This window comes from Harmonia axyridis, chromosome 1, assembly GCF_914767665.1.
Source record: "Harmonia axyridis chromosome 1, icHarAxyr1.1, whole genome shotgun sequence".
Classification (NCBI taxonomy): domain Eukaryota; kingdom Metazoa; phylum Arthropoda; class Insecta; order Coleoptera; family Coccinellidae; genus Harmonia; species Harmonia axyridis.
The window spans coordinates 33,903,841-33,921,453 of NC_059501.1; the positions used below are offsets into that span (position 1 = coordinate 33,903,841).

General features: G+C 31.4%; 1 protein-coding gene across 4 annotated transcripts in view; it reads left to right on the forward strand.

Annotated features, from left to right (window-relative positions):
* The window catches only part of LOC123685058, a 456,594-nt gene that overhangs the window by 399,341 nt on the left and 39,640 nt on the right, over positions 1 to 17,613 (forward strand). For all 4 annotated transcript variants that reach the window (XM_045624640.1, XM_045624656.1, XM_045624650.1 and 1 more), the window contains exons 7-8: positions 1,486 to 1,771; positions 5,352 to 5,522. In XM_045624640.1, the coding sequence (XP_045480596.1) occupies positions 1,486 to 1,771; positions 5,352 to 5,522 (457 nt within the window). The remainder of the gene's footprint in view (positions 1 to 1,485; positions 1,772 to 5,351; positions 5,523 to 17,613) is intronic.

Here is a 17,613-nt window from a genome sequence, read left to right on the forward strand (position 1 = left end):
AATTCCACAACAAATTTGATCACGTAACAACTTGTAGTAATTTCTAGTTGAGATCACTTGATCTTGAATTGCTAGAAGAAAACCTCCCGTTTCTGGGTACATCACAACAGACGTGAGCCAATAACTCAACGCTTCAATGTCGACATGATCCTTGTTCACTTCGTTGGAATGTCGTCCATGTAGGGACTTCTCACTCCATCTTTGCAGTTTTTCTTGCATTGTTTGGTGGTTGTATGACAATTGTTTCTTGTACAGTTGTGAAGGTGTTGATTCATCTGCTGCACACAATGTTTTGTGGACCTCCGACGTACTTACTTTGTCTTTGAAGTAGGTTCGTAGGCATTCTATTGGCCATGAGCCAGTTCCATAATGTCTAGCAGACCTCGACTTTCTTTAATCCTCGGCAGTGTCATCCTCTCAATCCTTTTTTTCGGATGGTGCTTGTGTGCTTTTGTCATCACAGTTCTCATTTTGCGTTGCAGGTTTTCGATATCTGTTTTACTCCATGGAATTATACCGAGTATGTTTGGATTGAACAATTACATTATTATTATCATTTGAATCTTCTTTACAGCTCGGTTAGCCTTCCGGGAACTGCAATATTTTGTTCTTAACCATATTTCTCCATACAAACCCAAGGAGGCCGTCGATACTGTTAACGAAACCAACAACATCCTTAGGAGCCTTGACAGTAACCTCGCGAATATCCAAGAATGACTTTTCGATATGAGTGGTTCTTAGGTCTGTCGATCCCGGACATTCGGCTGTGTCTAACTTCTTTCCATAGAAAATCTCATCCATTGAAAATCTCATCTGCTGATTTGCCCATACGCCTATTGATTACTTTCCGAAAAATGTGGTATAAAAAACTGATTCTATTATTTAGACCGTTGGGAAAAAAAGTGTGGTCCGATAAAAACCCTAATAGTCCGAAAAAAGTAACTTCTAATGAAAAAAAGGAAAAAATATTATGTATGGATGTTAATGGTGGGCATATAGAATTTATATAATTTGAAATGTTTCGTTCGTTATAAACGAAAATTGTTTATTTTGATTGGAATATGTTATTCATCAAATATAATGATAGGGAAAAATTTTGTTACGAAGCCTTCTTGAATTTATCATAGAAAACAGAATCATATCTATTTCCAAAATAAGGAATACTGTTACAATAAAAAAATGAATGAAAAATGGCTTCTTTTTTCCAAATTTTATATGCAACTCAAGTCAACTTTGACTTTTCAAACGCTGTTAACAGAATAAAAAAATATTTGACCGTTTTCGAGAAAATTGGGGTTACCAAGATAAGCGAATCACCCTGTACATGAAAGGAGCGTTCGATGAGGACGTTATTTCAATCTGAATATAATATTCTTCAATTCAAAAAGTGAGACCAGTTGAATTTTCCAGGATAATATTCCAAAGAATGACTTGAGGTACACACTTTTATAAAATAAATTCGATTTGTATGTTGTAAATTTTCAGAAACGGCCACATGCTCACACATCGCAATAAAAAGCCGTACGAGTGCAAGGCAGAGGGCTGTGGAAAAAGTTATTGTGACGCCAGGTCCCTCAGGAGGCATACTGAAAATCACCACAGTTCAACAACTCTGAACACGGCAAGCACCACCATGTCCCCTGCTCAGGGAGCGGCTTCTGGAGATGCGGCCTCACCCCATGGATCCAGCTGCATCCAATACGCGCCATCACCCACGTCAACCTCGGGTGGGAAAAGTCAATTACAGCAACTGCTATCCTCCGAACCTAAAGTAAGTGCCATTAATGAAGAACTATTTTTTGATGAGTATTATTTACCTGTTACTGACCTCTGAGAGATTACCAACTTATTTCAACTCTAAATATTTTTCGATCGTTTGTGAATCGTTGAAGATTACATACTCAACTTCTTCTAATGAAACATAATTCAATGTATTAAATTGCAGCACTGCTATGAAATTCATTTCAACTGAGCCGGCAAAATATATAAAGTTAATCCTTTAAGAGCTGGTTTTTTCACATGCGAATAAATAATAAATAAATAAAATACATTTACTTCTACACGCAGATTTTATTCGTTTATAAAACCTGAGAATACATTTTTCTGTTCGCATGAAGAAAAACCGCCCCTAAGCAATTCACTAATAATTAGACTCAGGATAAATATCCATCAAAAATGAAAAATATACATCTTGAATATGAAAAATACGCATAAGAAAATTGTTTATCGGAAGAATAATTAGATTTGAATATAATTTTTTTCAAGAGTTATATTGGTCTATTTACAATAAATTCAGAAAATTTCACTATTACACTTCACTATGATATGATGTTATAATTCGTCCAATATAAATTTATGCCTGTAATCAACTAAAATATATTCAAATTCTGAGAAAAATCATTCCACATCACATAATACGAAAGATGATAAGAATGATAAATCTATCATGTTAGTTAGGTTCAAATTACTGGGAACAATACTAGTTTCTTCTTGTTGTAAAATCTGAGAAATATTAAAAAAATTGATATCCCCCATTCCTTTTCTCACATAACAATTATTATTATTGATCTTTCAAAAACATTTTTAACAATCTCTATGCTGTTTTCTAAAAAGAGAATTAAATTTAATGGAAATTCGAAATGATAGTTTTTTAACGTCCGTAAACCAATTATAAGGAAATAACATCGTGGCATACAGACAATTCTTCAATTCCGGAAAAAGTACCTCCTCGAGCGAGACTCGAACCCGTAACCCCCGAATCACTAGTTCAGTGCTCTACCATTTGTTGGTAGACACTTTTTGGTTTCTTGTAGTTTTGTCGTATGCGCTATCGATTTCTAGAAAAAAATTTCGATTCTCTAGTAATCCTCAGGAAAATCCAAATTATTATAAATAACCACTTAGTAAGCTATGATGAATATTTATATTTATATTTTTATTTATATTTATATTTATATTTATATTTATATTTATATTTATATTTATATTTATATTTATATTTATATTTATATTTATATTTATATTTATATTTATATTTATATTTATATTTATATTTATATTTATATTTATATTTATATTTATATTTATATTTATATTTATATTTATATTTATATTTATATTTATATTTATATTTATATTTATATTTATATTTATATTTATATTTATATTTATATTTATATTTATATTTATATTTATATTTATATTTATATTTATATTTATATTTATATTTATATTTATATTTATATTTATATTTATATTTATATTTATATTTATATTTATATTTATATTTATATTTATATTTATATTTATATTTATATTTATATTTATATTTATATTTATATTTATATTTATATTTATATTTATATTTATATTTATATTCATATTTATATTTATATTTATATTTATATTTATATTCATATTCATATTCATATTCATATTTATATTTATATTTATATTTATATTTATATTTATATTTATATTTATATTTATATTTATATTTATATTTATATTTATATTTATATTTATATTTATATTTATATTTATATTTATATTTATATTTATATTTATATTTATATTTATATTTATATTTATATTTATATTTATATTTATATTTATATTTATATTTATATTTATATTTATATTTATATTTATATTTATATTTATATTTATATTTATATTTATATTTATATTTATATTTATATTTATATTTATATTTATATTTATATTTATATTTATATTTATATTTATATTTATATTTATATTTATATTTATATTTATATTTATATTTATATTTATATTTATATTTATATTTATATTTATATATTTATCATGTTTCGGTAGTCAATTACCTGATTTGCAGTGAAAATGAATAAATATAAACTGGTTTAATTATCACAAAAAGTAGTACCACAAGAAACATCCTGTATCTCGAGAACAAAGCATTTGCCCATGGTTTAAATGTATTCAAGTCAAACTAGTTTGATTTTACTCACACTTTACTTGACTTGAAAATCAAACTTTCTATTCAAAAAGACTTGACTTGATTTCTGTATCTTTAGGTTTGACTTGAAATCAAACTTTTTCAAATAGTTTGCGCACGATGTCTGAACCTCTACTCTGCTACTCCGCAAATTTGTTATAGTTCCTACTTAGAAGGATACGCTCGACTTGTTTCGTTTTTTTTTAAGTGTATGTGTTGTTTCCGAATTCGAAATATCTGAACCTTATCTTTTTTCATGTTGCTTATGCAACTCGAAATACGTACCAGAACAAATTGAGTCTGATTTTGAAGATCCCCCACCTCTAAGAAGTATGAGAAAAAATCTAGACAAAATTAATCAACAAGAAAAAGAAATATACAAATTTTTTTCATGTTGCGGCAGGCGATTCCAAACAATGAAAATTGTAAAGTGCACATTATGTTAAAATGAAGAACAGCGGTATAAAATGCCAATAGTGGAATTAGTTATTTAACGACATTTGATTAAGAGTTAAAAAAAATTTATATGAAGTAGAATTTTCGAAAGAAAAAACAAGGATCAAGTAGTATTTATGGTAATAACAACATAAAACGTTGTATTCAAAATTGTCAAAATAGTTTTTGGACGGCAGCCTCTTTATTCTTGAAGTAAAAATATGCAGTTTTTTAGTGTACCTACTTGTAATATTTATAAGCATGAGGTTCTAGCATCAGATTTCTTGTTCACAGCATTCACCTAATTTGTAAAAAGTACTGAAGTAAGAACTTTACTTTCACGAAGAATTTGAGGTGACAAGTTGATTAAAAACATTTCAAAATAATGTGTTTTGTTTATTTTGAATTAATGTAGGTAATGTAGGACTTAATTTCAAGTCAAACTCAAGTTAATCTCAAACATTCAAGTCAAACTTGTGCCACTCTAACCATGGTTATAGGATTTTTTTTTAATTATTCATGGAATCTTTCATTTCCTTTGTACCTTCAATGTAGGAACACCCTTTATATAAATGCCATGTAGAAAAGGATAAAGAAGGACTGGAGTTCCAGCAAGCTGACGTTCCGAGAAAAAAAAGTGAAATTAACTATTCTTTCCCCGACAATTCCGATTCCCCGAAACGTTGGAAGATGTTGATTCAGGCGAAATGAAATTACTGGTGGTAAATTGAATTGAATGTGCGACCTTTTTCCGACTCCACGGACGAAAAACGCCCGAGTGATGAAAAGTCATTTCAGCAATCTGACGTTTTTCCCATATTCCACTAATTTAATCTCTCAGGGTATTCCCCGAAAGCTATATGTCTTTCTTAGAGGATCTGCCTGCTCAATTGGAGCGGCTCTAACTAGATTACATATAACCGGCTTTGATTTTCAGAGCGGCTCAGGCAACAATGACGGGCTGACCAAACAACAACTAGATCTGATTCATCAAATAATGGAACAAACCCAGAGACAATCTCAATCCATCAGTAAACCTGTTCCAAAATCGGCATCCAAGCTTGTTAGCAAAACCCCTACGAAAGTGCAGAGAACATGGTCTTCTCCGGTGAGTAGAATTTAACGCCAAATCAGATCATACTGGGTGTCTCGAATATTGATTGAAGTCTATCAAAAAATCTTATGTTCAAAGAAGAATTGTTCAAATCATAAATTAACTACAAAAATAATGAGGAGTTAATATGTCGCCATGATTATTTCGAAATGTTTCAAATTTTCTCAGTCTCAAGTCTCTGCTGACAAAGAAGGATTTTACCGGTCTATTTGCTTATTAACAATGACACAAAACCTTATTGACTTGTATTTCCTCAGTAAATCAAATTAATTATCTTTAATAACCTTCAGAATTGTTGAAGAATATAAATTAAGGAATTTTCGACAGTTTGTCTCATAATATTCTCGAATGTACTATCTGCATAGAAATTAATACATAAAGAAATATGTTATTATACTGAATCAATCTTCTTGAATCAAGAGTTCGATTCATGTATTTAATATTTTAATAATCAATAAAAAAACATAATTACGATAACTCTTATTGAATCTACAAAGTTTTGTAAGTCGAAATCAAATGAAACATTTTTTTACTCAAATTCTAACCCAGTAATATAAAGAAAACATAGTAAACTACAACTATTATAAGATCAAGAAAGTATTTGTACACGACACCAAATGCAATGTTTTTCTAACCCAGTTCCAGAGAAATGAATTTTTGACAATTTATTCCAAATCCAGACAAATTGATTCAAATTTGGCTTATAAATAATTGTAATTCTTTTAATTATTTTGAGATCCATTATCAGAGAGAAAAGCTAAAAAATGAATTATATTAAATATGTAGGTCTTTTGTTTTTCAGCCTCGTCCCAATGGAAAACTATAATGATAATTGAAATATTCTCTGATAAATCAGAATGTTATTATTGTTTGTTATTGACATAAAAATGTCCTTCACAAAATAAAATAAGAAATTTGAAATTAGTTGGGGTGATTGTTATGATAGTTTTATTCAGAAAAAATCATGATGTATTTTGATTTAATGATTTGAATTTATGAAATGTGCTAATAAGAATTAAATTCTCAGATTTTCCGATTTCTTGACTTTTCCATGGTCTGATCATTTCACTGCACATATTTTGAAAGATCACTCAACTCTTTGTGCTATGATTTGGCGCAAGAACAACACTTTGTGAATGAGATACAGAGAATGGAATATATAATTAAAAAATGCTTTCAGCATCTAAATCATCATAATATCGCAAATGTATGAAACATACATGTTTGGGAAATTCACTCGGAAATATAGAATTTAGCGTACAAATCTCCAAGTCGCTCTGTCTCCAATGGAACAGTGGAAGAATTGAAACATCAGTGCGATGCCATATCAAATAAAAATCTGGTCTTCGCGAACGGCCGCTGGCAGGCGTAGTGGGGATGTGTTGTTCTGGGGTTTGTACGGTCCGCGAACCGCGATCAGTAAACTTTGATCCTCTACTCTCTCAATTTGGGCGAAAAAAATCAAAAAAGGATTTTCAAATTTGAAATAATTCGAAAAGAGATGTGCTCTTCGTTTCTGCCCCGTCCATCATAAGGAATAACTTTCAAATCATTGAAAAATATCTCGAAAGAAATCGATTGAACTGGGAATATCTACCCACCGAAATCTCAAATATCTGGCGGGCATTTTCATAAGGGGGGTGAATTTTAAAATCATACGCTTCACTCATCAGTTGGGAATTTCTAATACTATATTAAAAAATATTTCTGCGAAAACGTATTTCGTTACTTGTCCAGATTCATCTTGATTTGTGTGAGACCTTTTCGAACTTCAGAGATTTCACGGATTAGGAGAACCAGTTCAGTTCTGTGTGGGATTTGCTGCTCACAGCGAATATTTGGAGAGTAACCCCCAAAGAAAAGATTTACCGACCGGAGCTGAAAATATTATTCTATATAACCGCCAAGAACCCGTGTTCAAGTAAATAATGGTATTTTCCATGGAAAACATACAGCCATATATAATTTCCTGAATTTATCCCGAATTGTTATGAAATCAAAAAAACATTTTTCAAAGCAGTTATTTATCGATGTGAATTGTTACACGAAACCATTTAAATGGTGACTGTCCTCATCAAATCACTTCTTTCTTCAATTTCAATGATTAATTTTGATTCTCTTAATTTCAATCTTCCACAGAATACTCGCTGAAACCAATAAATCGTAAAAAATTACAATAATAATAAGGAGAGTGCATTCCGATTTAGTGTAATTTTTCTCTATGGCTTCATGAACGAATAGGGATAACTAAATTAAACTGAAGAATGAGAATGGAAAATGCATTCAGAACGTTTGATAATATTGATGAACGCAGAGGTATTATGATTTTAGAGGAAATTCATATTTGACTTGTGGCTTACTTTCTAACTCATGAGATGCAAGATGATAAAGTTTGAAAATTTAATAACCACTCCGCTATGGGTCTTAAATGCATGAAGATGCAAAATCTGGTCTAAAAAGGAGGTGAATCGGTTTTCCGTTTTCAAACCAAAACCACGCGTCGGCGTTGGTCATTATGGAATAAAAAAAAAACCAATTTCAAACATAATACTTATTTCAAGGAAAATCAGCGGCGGATCATTTGAACATGAACCCATACGGAAACCACTGGCAAAAATAATAACATTGGATGTACATCAGAAGATGCATCTAGATGCATTGAAGATATGTAGTGAATTCCAAGATAACTACAAAAAAAAACATTGGTTATGAAAAAATCAAATCTAACTGTCAATCTGAAAAGTTAGGACGTCCACGGCATTCAATTTTATGATTTTTTCTTCACAGAGGGTCCAAAAGTCCCCCTTGAGCATTAGCATCTCTTTAAGGAGCACACTGATTGAAGAGTATACTGATTTGAGAATACATATTTATGATTAGATTATTTCAATTCAGCACGAACCGAATAATGCGCCATATTAAATCAATAAATAACGTTAATTATATTTAACAAATATCGGTCGAAAGTGGTCGAATATTTCGAAAATTTTTGAAACATTCTATGAAAAATTACTACGCAATTGGTGATTGCTAATATATGGGATTCATCAATCATTTTCAAACATAAGATCCGAGTCTATCGGTAAATGTAATAATTCGTACCATTTTAGTCGCATTTCAACCTACTTGAAGAAGTTAAAGATAAATCAATATAAACTTGACAATGCAGAAGAGTCATATTAGGTAATACGGTTTCAGGTATTCAGGTAAGATAAATAAGACTCCTGTATTCAAAAATGCCAAAATAGTACAGAGAAGTAACATAGGGTAGGATTTATCCGAAAAGATCTATCATATCATTACAAATCAGCTCGTTCTAGAAAAGAATAAAAAACAGCTCTTATTATCAGGATGGAAAATTTCAAAATACCAGAAGATATTACCATTGAATAATAAACAAACAAAAAATCATCTTGACAAATGCCTAGGCTGAAAAGAACAATTAAAGAATGGCTGACCATTTCTCTCACTCAACTAACAAAATAACATTTTACCGTCCTATTTGTCTCAATTAACATTAACACGAAACCTAATTGACTTGTATATTTTGAATGAATCGAATCGATTGTTTTCATCAATTCGGAATTGTTGAAGAACGTAAATTGAATTCAATTCGAATTCTCTAGAGTTTGACTTATGGAAAATAACCTCGACTGATATCTACTATTTGCATAAGAGTTAGTTCCTCCATAAAGAAATATGTAAATTACATCGAATTAATTTCCTTGAATCCAGGGTTTGATTGATGTATTTGATATTCTGAAAATAGAAGAAATAAAAAGCATAATAACGATAATTATAAATGAAATTCATCAATCGATTTCGAGTATACCATCAGAGTCCATCGTTAAATGTAACAATTTGTAGCATTTCAATCGCGTTCCTACATACTTGAAGATAACTCGATGTAAACTTGACAGTGCTGAAGAGTAAAATCAGGTAATACGTTTTTAGGTGATAAATGACACTCCAGTTCTCAAAACTTCTGAATAGTAGTGAAAAGTACCATATTCATCAAGAAGATCTATCATATCATCCCTAATCAACTCATTCTAAAAAAAGATAAAGAAAATCTATTATCATCAGGATGAAAACGTTGAGGTAAAAATACCAGAAGATCCCTTGTGAATAGCAAGCAACCATTGAAAAAATCGTCGAAATTTCAGGAGTTTATTTTTAAAATATCTGGACTGGAAAAAACAATTAAAGAATGGTTGCGTTCAGTAGACACAAGATTTGTAAAAAAGTTGGAAGAGTTTTTGCTGAACAAATATGATAAGAGAGCACATGCTCTACATGTTAATTGAACGAACGCCATTGTTCTGAGTGACTTTGAATAAAGGTTCATTTTTATGGTGATAGTAACTACCACGATTGTATTATCGTGATCAGGGCCGTCGCTAGCCAAATTGCCGCCCTAGGCAAATACCCAATTTGCCGCCCTAACAGTCAACTCTGTAGAATGCAAAAAAAAATATTTTGGGTTATCGGGGTCTTCTACCGAAATATGGAAAAATTGAAGGTGACTGTTCGTAAAATTTTAATAATAAGAACATAGAAAAAATATGAACAAAACCAACAGGTTCAAACTTATACAAAAAATAAAAATCATTTTAGAATTGGTAAATAACAATAATATGAATGACTAGAAAAAAAATGAAAGTATCTGTCCGGAAAAAATATTCAACGAATTATTTAGAAATTAACTTTTCGATCATTTGAATAAATAAAAAAATATAACGAATTCGATACGTTTTTTTGTCGACATTTCTAAGTTTTCATCAAATTATGCCGTAAATTGTAAAGAATCAAAAATAAAATAAACTTCTCAGATATGTATTTCTTAGGAAGGATGAGATGGAAATGATGAAATGGAAACGTTTCTCGTATATTTTGCATTCATCTGGGAATAGGCATTCCGGTTGAAGAATTGTAGAGAAAAATATCCTCCACTACCCTAATAAAGCAATAAAATTGACCAGTGTAGCAAAGAGAAGGCCGACACGCCTGATTAGTAGGTACATGTGTTTTTTAGCATCAATATATCGTAAACAGTAAACAGCTGTGAGAGGGTTTACACGACATCTGGATATTTATGAGTTGTTGTATAATGCGGCACCTTTGATAGTTTAAAATGTTGATTAAATTGTCTGAATATTTTCGTGTTGTTTCTAACCGATTTAAATCTCATTTCTTACTTTGCATTTCTACACATATGATTTTTGTTGATCAAGATTGAAATGCCGCCCCAGAATTTTGCCGCCCTAGGCGGTCGCCTCCCCTGCCTACCCCCTAGCGACGGCCCTGATCGTGATAGAGTGATATCAAATAATTTATATGGTGATAGTTCCCGCGATAGTTTCAATCATGACAGCACTTTTGTATAGTACTATCACCGTGAAAATGAGCCTTAACGCTCACTAAGCACAACACGTCGAACGAAAATTGTCAAAGCAGAGGTAAGGTATTTTCTAACCGTTCAGAAAACTACTCTCGGTTTACTCTAGGATCTGTGAGCGCTCAGGAATCAGATTTGCAACTGCTCTTTCCACTGAACGCAGCCGCTGTGTCAAGTAAATGAAATTCTACAAAATATACTCTCAGAAGCTGAATGAATTAACACTCGAAACATATTGCTACCTTGATTTTCAACATATACTCGTGATTCAAGAGAGAATTACAAGAGGGGTTTTCGAAGGACATAACATCCTTACAATATTTACACTATACATCTATGAATGCTTGATATTTTTGATTAAAACACCAACAATATTCATATAATGAAATAAAATTCAATGACATCATTCACCTAATTCATAGACGACTTACAGAAAATGGAACTGATTTCAGGTGCATCAATTTCTTCAACAATTTACCAAACGAGTAAAAAAAAACGAGTGCAAATCAATGCTTTTGAACGAATTCTCAGGAAATACCCACCACCATAAAAGAATTCCTCGGCAAATTTGTAAGAAATTCGTTTAAGTTTGATACTGTTGAAAATGTAATTGAATACTTACTGAGCTCATTTTCATTATTTTCACTATAGGGTAAATGCTCTGGTTCTCGACCAGTTAACAGAAACATCGATTTCGAGCACGATTTTTTCACACATAAACTTATCAAATTTTAATGGTGTTGGTGTTCATCGATTCTTTGGTGAGTTTTAAATGATTTGTCATATAATTTTGAGCGTTCTTTCCGCATTTAACCTTTGAAATGTGGAAACATATAGAAAATCTCAATAACCTTCGGTTCTCGACCACGCCGCAGAGTTCTCGACCACGCCGCAGAGTTCTCGACCATTTTTGTGTTAGTTTTCGACCACTTAAAAATTTGATAAAAAACTTTAGAACGAGATGAGTGATTAATACTTACTTTCGCACCGTACCATCGACATCACTACCTATCACTCAGATGGGTTTCAGATAAGTTAATCAAGTAAGAAACACTCGGAACGTAAAAAAAAATTATTTTGCAAAAGTTTCCATTTTCTATAAATATTTCAAAAAAGCAACTCATACAACATTATTTGGTTATTTTGCTCTTAATATCTACATATTTAGAAATTAATGAGTAAATAAAATATAAAACACCGACCACCAGTGGTCGAGAATTAAGTACAATCAAATTGGTTCTCGACCGCGAATAAATAAAGGGTAGAAATGAGTGTTTCAACGTTAATTCGGTGGTCGCAAACTAATATTCAGAAAGTAGATATATAAATGAATCAGGGTATCGAAAAAAAACGAAAATGATCCAACAGAAATATATCCGTTGAAATAAACAATTATTGAAGTAACATATTGGTTCTCGACCACTTTGGTCGAGAAATAAAAGATATAAATTTTCCAATACCAGTTCGCGATATTGAATATTGAACAAAAAAATATACATTTATTTGCTTCTTGATTGAAATACACTCAAAAATATATCTTATAGTTGATATGGAACAAAATATACACACATAATTCATTTGAAATGATGAATAATTACTATTTTCTGGTCATATATCACAAAGCACTTTTCTAAGAGAGGACGAGAAAGAATCCTTTTCTATGATAGACGATTATAGACTAATTTTTAGCGCGAAAACTTTGACCTATACCACTACTATGCAAACTATCTTGGAAGGGTAACATGGTCGAGAACACGTACCGCGGAAATATTTTGCACTACATGATATATTTTTATTATTATTTTATCTCAAATCACGGAATGGTCGAGAACCAGTGCCGGTCGGCTAACCAGTGCATTTCCTAGTTTCGTTTAGAACCGTTTTCCAACTATTCATCACACGATATGTTTAAAAATAACCTACCTATCTACCATGTTGACCTTATCAAAACATCCTGGGAAGTCTGATTGATAACTGTCAGGGTATCAATGCTCTAAATCAGCATCTAGTGATGAACAACTATCCTCTTGTATCCGAGTTAGCGCGATTTGAATTTCCTCATTCCCTCCCTGACATAATGGCGTCGTGTATTACGCGCATCTCTGCCTGATCCAAATGAAGTTGCTAATTGAACTCCACGAGAAATGTAAACACCGGGGAGACCATTTGTGGCTGCTGAACGTCGTGTTTTATAAAGAGCAGAGGAATGATTATTCGCGAATCTAAAAAGTTAAACCTGAAAATGCCCGTGAGGTTTTTTGTCTGATGAAACATGGCGGAATAAAAAGAATGTTCTGAAACTGGGGATTTTATTGGATAACGAACTTCGGAGTGCTATCCGCAAAAATGCGGACCCGAATTCAGGGAAAAACGAAGAAATAACATACTGAGCATTCAGGTCCATATGAAGACCTTCATTTCGGTCTACTCGTTTTTCTCGTTTCTTGTTAGTTCTAACTCTATAGATATTGGTTTATCGTTAACTAGCAGATGCTGCAGACTCCGAGTGGAATAGATATTAAAAGTATTTCCTTCAACTATGTTCGTAATATAGCATACCGATCATTCGATCCTGAAATCCTCTGAAGGTTCTCGATGAAATTATGAAAAACCAGGATTTCAATCTTATACTTATGGTATGAGAGTTCAACAGTAATAATTGCATCTTTTGATATGCTTTCGCACTTTATATTTCATAACAATGAAAAAATGTAATAAAAATATGTGAGACTATGTTTAGATGTAAAAATTATGATTAGTTCTCGGTTCATCAGGAGAGCTCTAATGAATGAATCATTTCATTAGTTTTTCCGTTGAAAAATATTTGTTTGAAGTATTTGATTGTTTTCTTTCATTGAAGGAAGTTCTTCTTGAGATTATGTATAAAAACAATATTCGACAACCACTATTTTTTCATTTTACAACAATTGTTCCATATCATTCAGTTATTTCGAGTAAAATAAGTTTCGTCAAACAAAAAATAACAGAAATAAAATTCTTGTGAGATTGAGTTTACCTTAGCTTTCAACAAATTAATTCAAATACTTTTATGTTTTTGAATTGTTCTACAATCAAATGAGTTATCTCAACATGAACATAAATTATATAAGTAAATCTAAAGAACTTTTCAAGAGCGTTCAATACCTATTCAAAATATTGATATTAATTTTTCATTCGTATTATGGGAGTTATAATGATCCCAAGGGATGGTATAGCTACCATCATATTAGCCATAGTCCCCAAGCCAAAACGCCTCGAGGCTCGAATGTCCAATGAGTAAACAGCTCATACATTGAACTATATTAATATGAAGACAGACAAACATTCCGGTATTTTGATTTTTTTTTACAACTTTTCTCATCACTGTCTTATAGTTCAGAAAACTTACTTAATTTACGTTTTCACTATTTCATGAGTTAAAGTGATCATTCTGTAATTTTTTCATGTTTATTTTGAATAAACATTATTATAATTACTATTATTTATCGATTAGAGACAACTTCTAACAGAAATTAACATTTAATTTCCTGAAATAATTATTTCAATGGTAAATGTTGATTTGCATATCTATTTCACAAAAGAGTAAGGAAGAGATCAATGACTTCCTGTTGAGATTTCTATATCTGTAAATCGCACCAGAGAAACTTTTTCTTTTCAGTTAGTCCACGATGTGTTCAGATTAAAGTTATTGAAATGAACATACAAGACGAAAGTTTGTAAATTCAGTAAGTTTTCTGAACTATGAGTCACTAAAAAGGAAAAATTGTATCAAAAAAGTAAAGCTAATTTTGTTATTCAATTTATTTGCCGTTTACTCAATTGTAGACTTCTACATAACTTTTTTTTGATTGGTTTTAATATTTTGTTAGTTGAAATTGTATTTCTAAACAAATTAGTAGGTATATAACTGAAAGATATATCAGGTAATTTACGTTTTGACACCATGATGACATAATTTCGATATTTATATTAGATTGGCTTCATCAAGTAGATTCATTTGACCCTTTTAATTCGAAGTTGGCAACACGTCTTCAATAAACCGAAAACGCAAACATCAGATATTCCCCTGATCAGAGTATAACAACCAAAAACCTCTGTGAAAACTGTTTTTTATCATCGATCATCTCATTCTACAAATGCCTGGAGTGAAATGGATTCAATCCAAGAATCGAATAAGAAAATATCCGTCTGTCATCAATTTCTCTTCTTTGAAAATATGGATGGTTTTCACATGAAATTGAACGAAAATCGAATGGATCTCCCTATAATAGAAGTTCAATCCATTAGTTTCAAAGACTCAAATGGTTATAAAATTTTTTTTAAACATTTCTCGCAAACTGTTCGAAATATTTTTCATTCAATTCATGATATGGTATGGTACAATAATCCGAAATAACATTTTTCACCGCCTTATATCAACTTAGATATTTACTTTTGAAGTTTATAGTATGTAGTAGGTTTTATAAATGATCAGCGTCGGAGAGAGGTCATGGTGATGATTTTTGCAATTCAAATTAGCAAAGACTCTCAAATTGAAACTGTTGAATAAACATCGTAGACGTGTGTTTGATTCCTATTGTAAAATCGTTCCAAACTGAACTGAACAACAACTATAATCTTCACTAATGAATATTATCCTTTGGCATACTACGATATATGTAATATCATAATTTCACTAGTTATCTCATTAGTCGGATCATCCTGTTCCCTTTCTGAGAAATAACGATAGCGGGAAGAGATCGATAATATGTTTTAGTTTAGTGAATTTTGAGGTCGAAGCTAATCGGAAGCTGGAAATTTGAAACAATTTTCAATAATTAGCAACCCCTAGAACTTGAAATAAATAGTTCGAATAATAAGAATGTAAAAATATTATACTTATGAACGATCTACAAACTCCCGAAAGAAATAACACGAAGAAGCTGAAAATTTTAACCAAGGTGCAAGGTTTAATTTAGTCATTTCATCATGTAATTTCAAAATATGAGATTGAAAGTTGATAATAAATATTGTCTCTGTAACTTGTTGATACACTTCCATCGGTTTCAAAGTCCGACTAATTTTATTCATACTTCAGAATCAATATTTATTGAAGAGTCCATAGATTACATAAACTTCTTATTTAATTTTTCATGTATTTTAAGCAACTTATTCCCTGAAATAATATAATTTTTTTTTACAAAAAACTATACTCTGCCTTATTTCGAAATATTTTTCAAGCTTCAAGTCTCAATCTCAATCGACAGAAACTTTGCATAGTGAAACATCAGACATTGTTGAAGTTCAGCCTTATGTGATTATGATTGAAGATCCCAATGCAGCCAAACATTATTTTCTGATTGAAAACTTGTAGAATCGAGTACCTAGTATTTTTATACAGGTATAATAAAATATGGGAATGCAATACTCTTATTTCCTACAAAGTACTTACCTACTCAGAATTCAGATTATCGAGACCGAATAATTTTGAACACTGCAACGTGTACTCCCCTTCCCTCAAAGAGAAGTTGCAAAGGGAATTATCCAAATTACCGCATCTAATCTCTTCATTTACCTAATGGGATCTTATCTGTGTTCCTGGCATTGAATACCTACATTATGACGTATTGTTGCCAATACTGTATACAACAGCTCTATTGTCATTGATAGGCTCAGGAATGAACTAGCTCTGACTAGTGCCTGACACAAAGTCAGGATCCCTTTCATTCACAAGTGATCTTTCAATGCGTTTTCAGGCAACTAAAAGCACGTAAACGCTTGTAATTCACTTTTTCGCAAATTTTCATGTAATTCATTTGTTCTATTGTTCTCGTTGATTTCCAGCAAGTTCATTCCATCAAAAATCTCATGTACTTTTAGGTAATATGAAATTAAAATGAGATCAACATAATTTCATTCATTGAATCCGGAATAAAGTAGAATAAATTTATTTTGTGTAATATCATCGAATTGAATGACTTTTGAAAAAGAGGGTTTTCCGTTTTACAATAAAAGTTGTCACTTTTGAACAGTGAAGACGCTAAGGGGGAGCAGGGGGGACCCGGTCCCCCCCTAGAAGTTTGCTGGTCCCCTCTTAAATTGGACCTACTAAGGCTAAAAGATGTGCAGAACTATAATTTCGCATTACTTTGGCCCCCCCAAAAAAAAAAAAAATTCGGACCCTCTTGGCCACCCCTGTTTTTGAAAGCTGGCGTCGCCGCTGCTTTTGAAACTGTCTTTCAGCTCACTTTTAGATCTTGGTCGATGAGAACGACGTTTATTTCCAACAAGTCGGAGCTACGTGTCACACAAGTACAGAACAATCGCAACTTTGCAAGTAAAGTTTTCTGGCTGTTTATTTCTCGAAGAGGTGATCACAATTGGCCACCAAGATCTTGTGATTTATTACTCAGACTTTTTTCTGATCTCATCTGATGATACCAATGCTTCACTAATGATTCAAGACTGAAGATGGAATTTGTAAAGTTATCGAGGACATAGAGCCGTAAATGTGCGGAATAGGAATGACAAAATTATCAGTCGTTAATTTTTCGTACAGTCCATTCAGCAATTATTGACATCCCGGGTGGCTTTGGAAAATCGAAATTAAGTTGGTACTGGCTCATTCAGTAACATTTTGAATTGCAGATTTCGGGTTGGCATTGGAAATGTCATTGACAAGAGGTTAGATTTCAGTTTGTTTGTGTT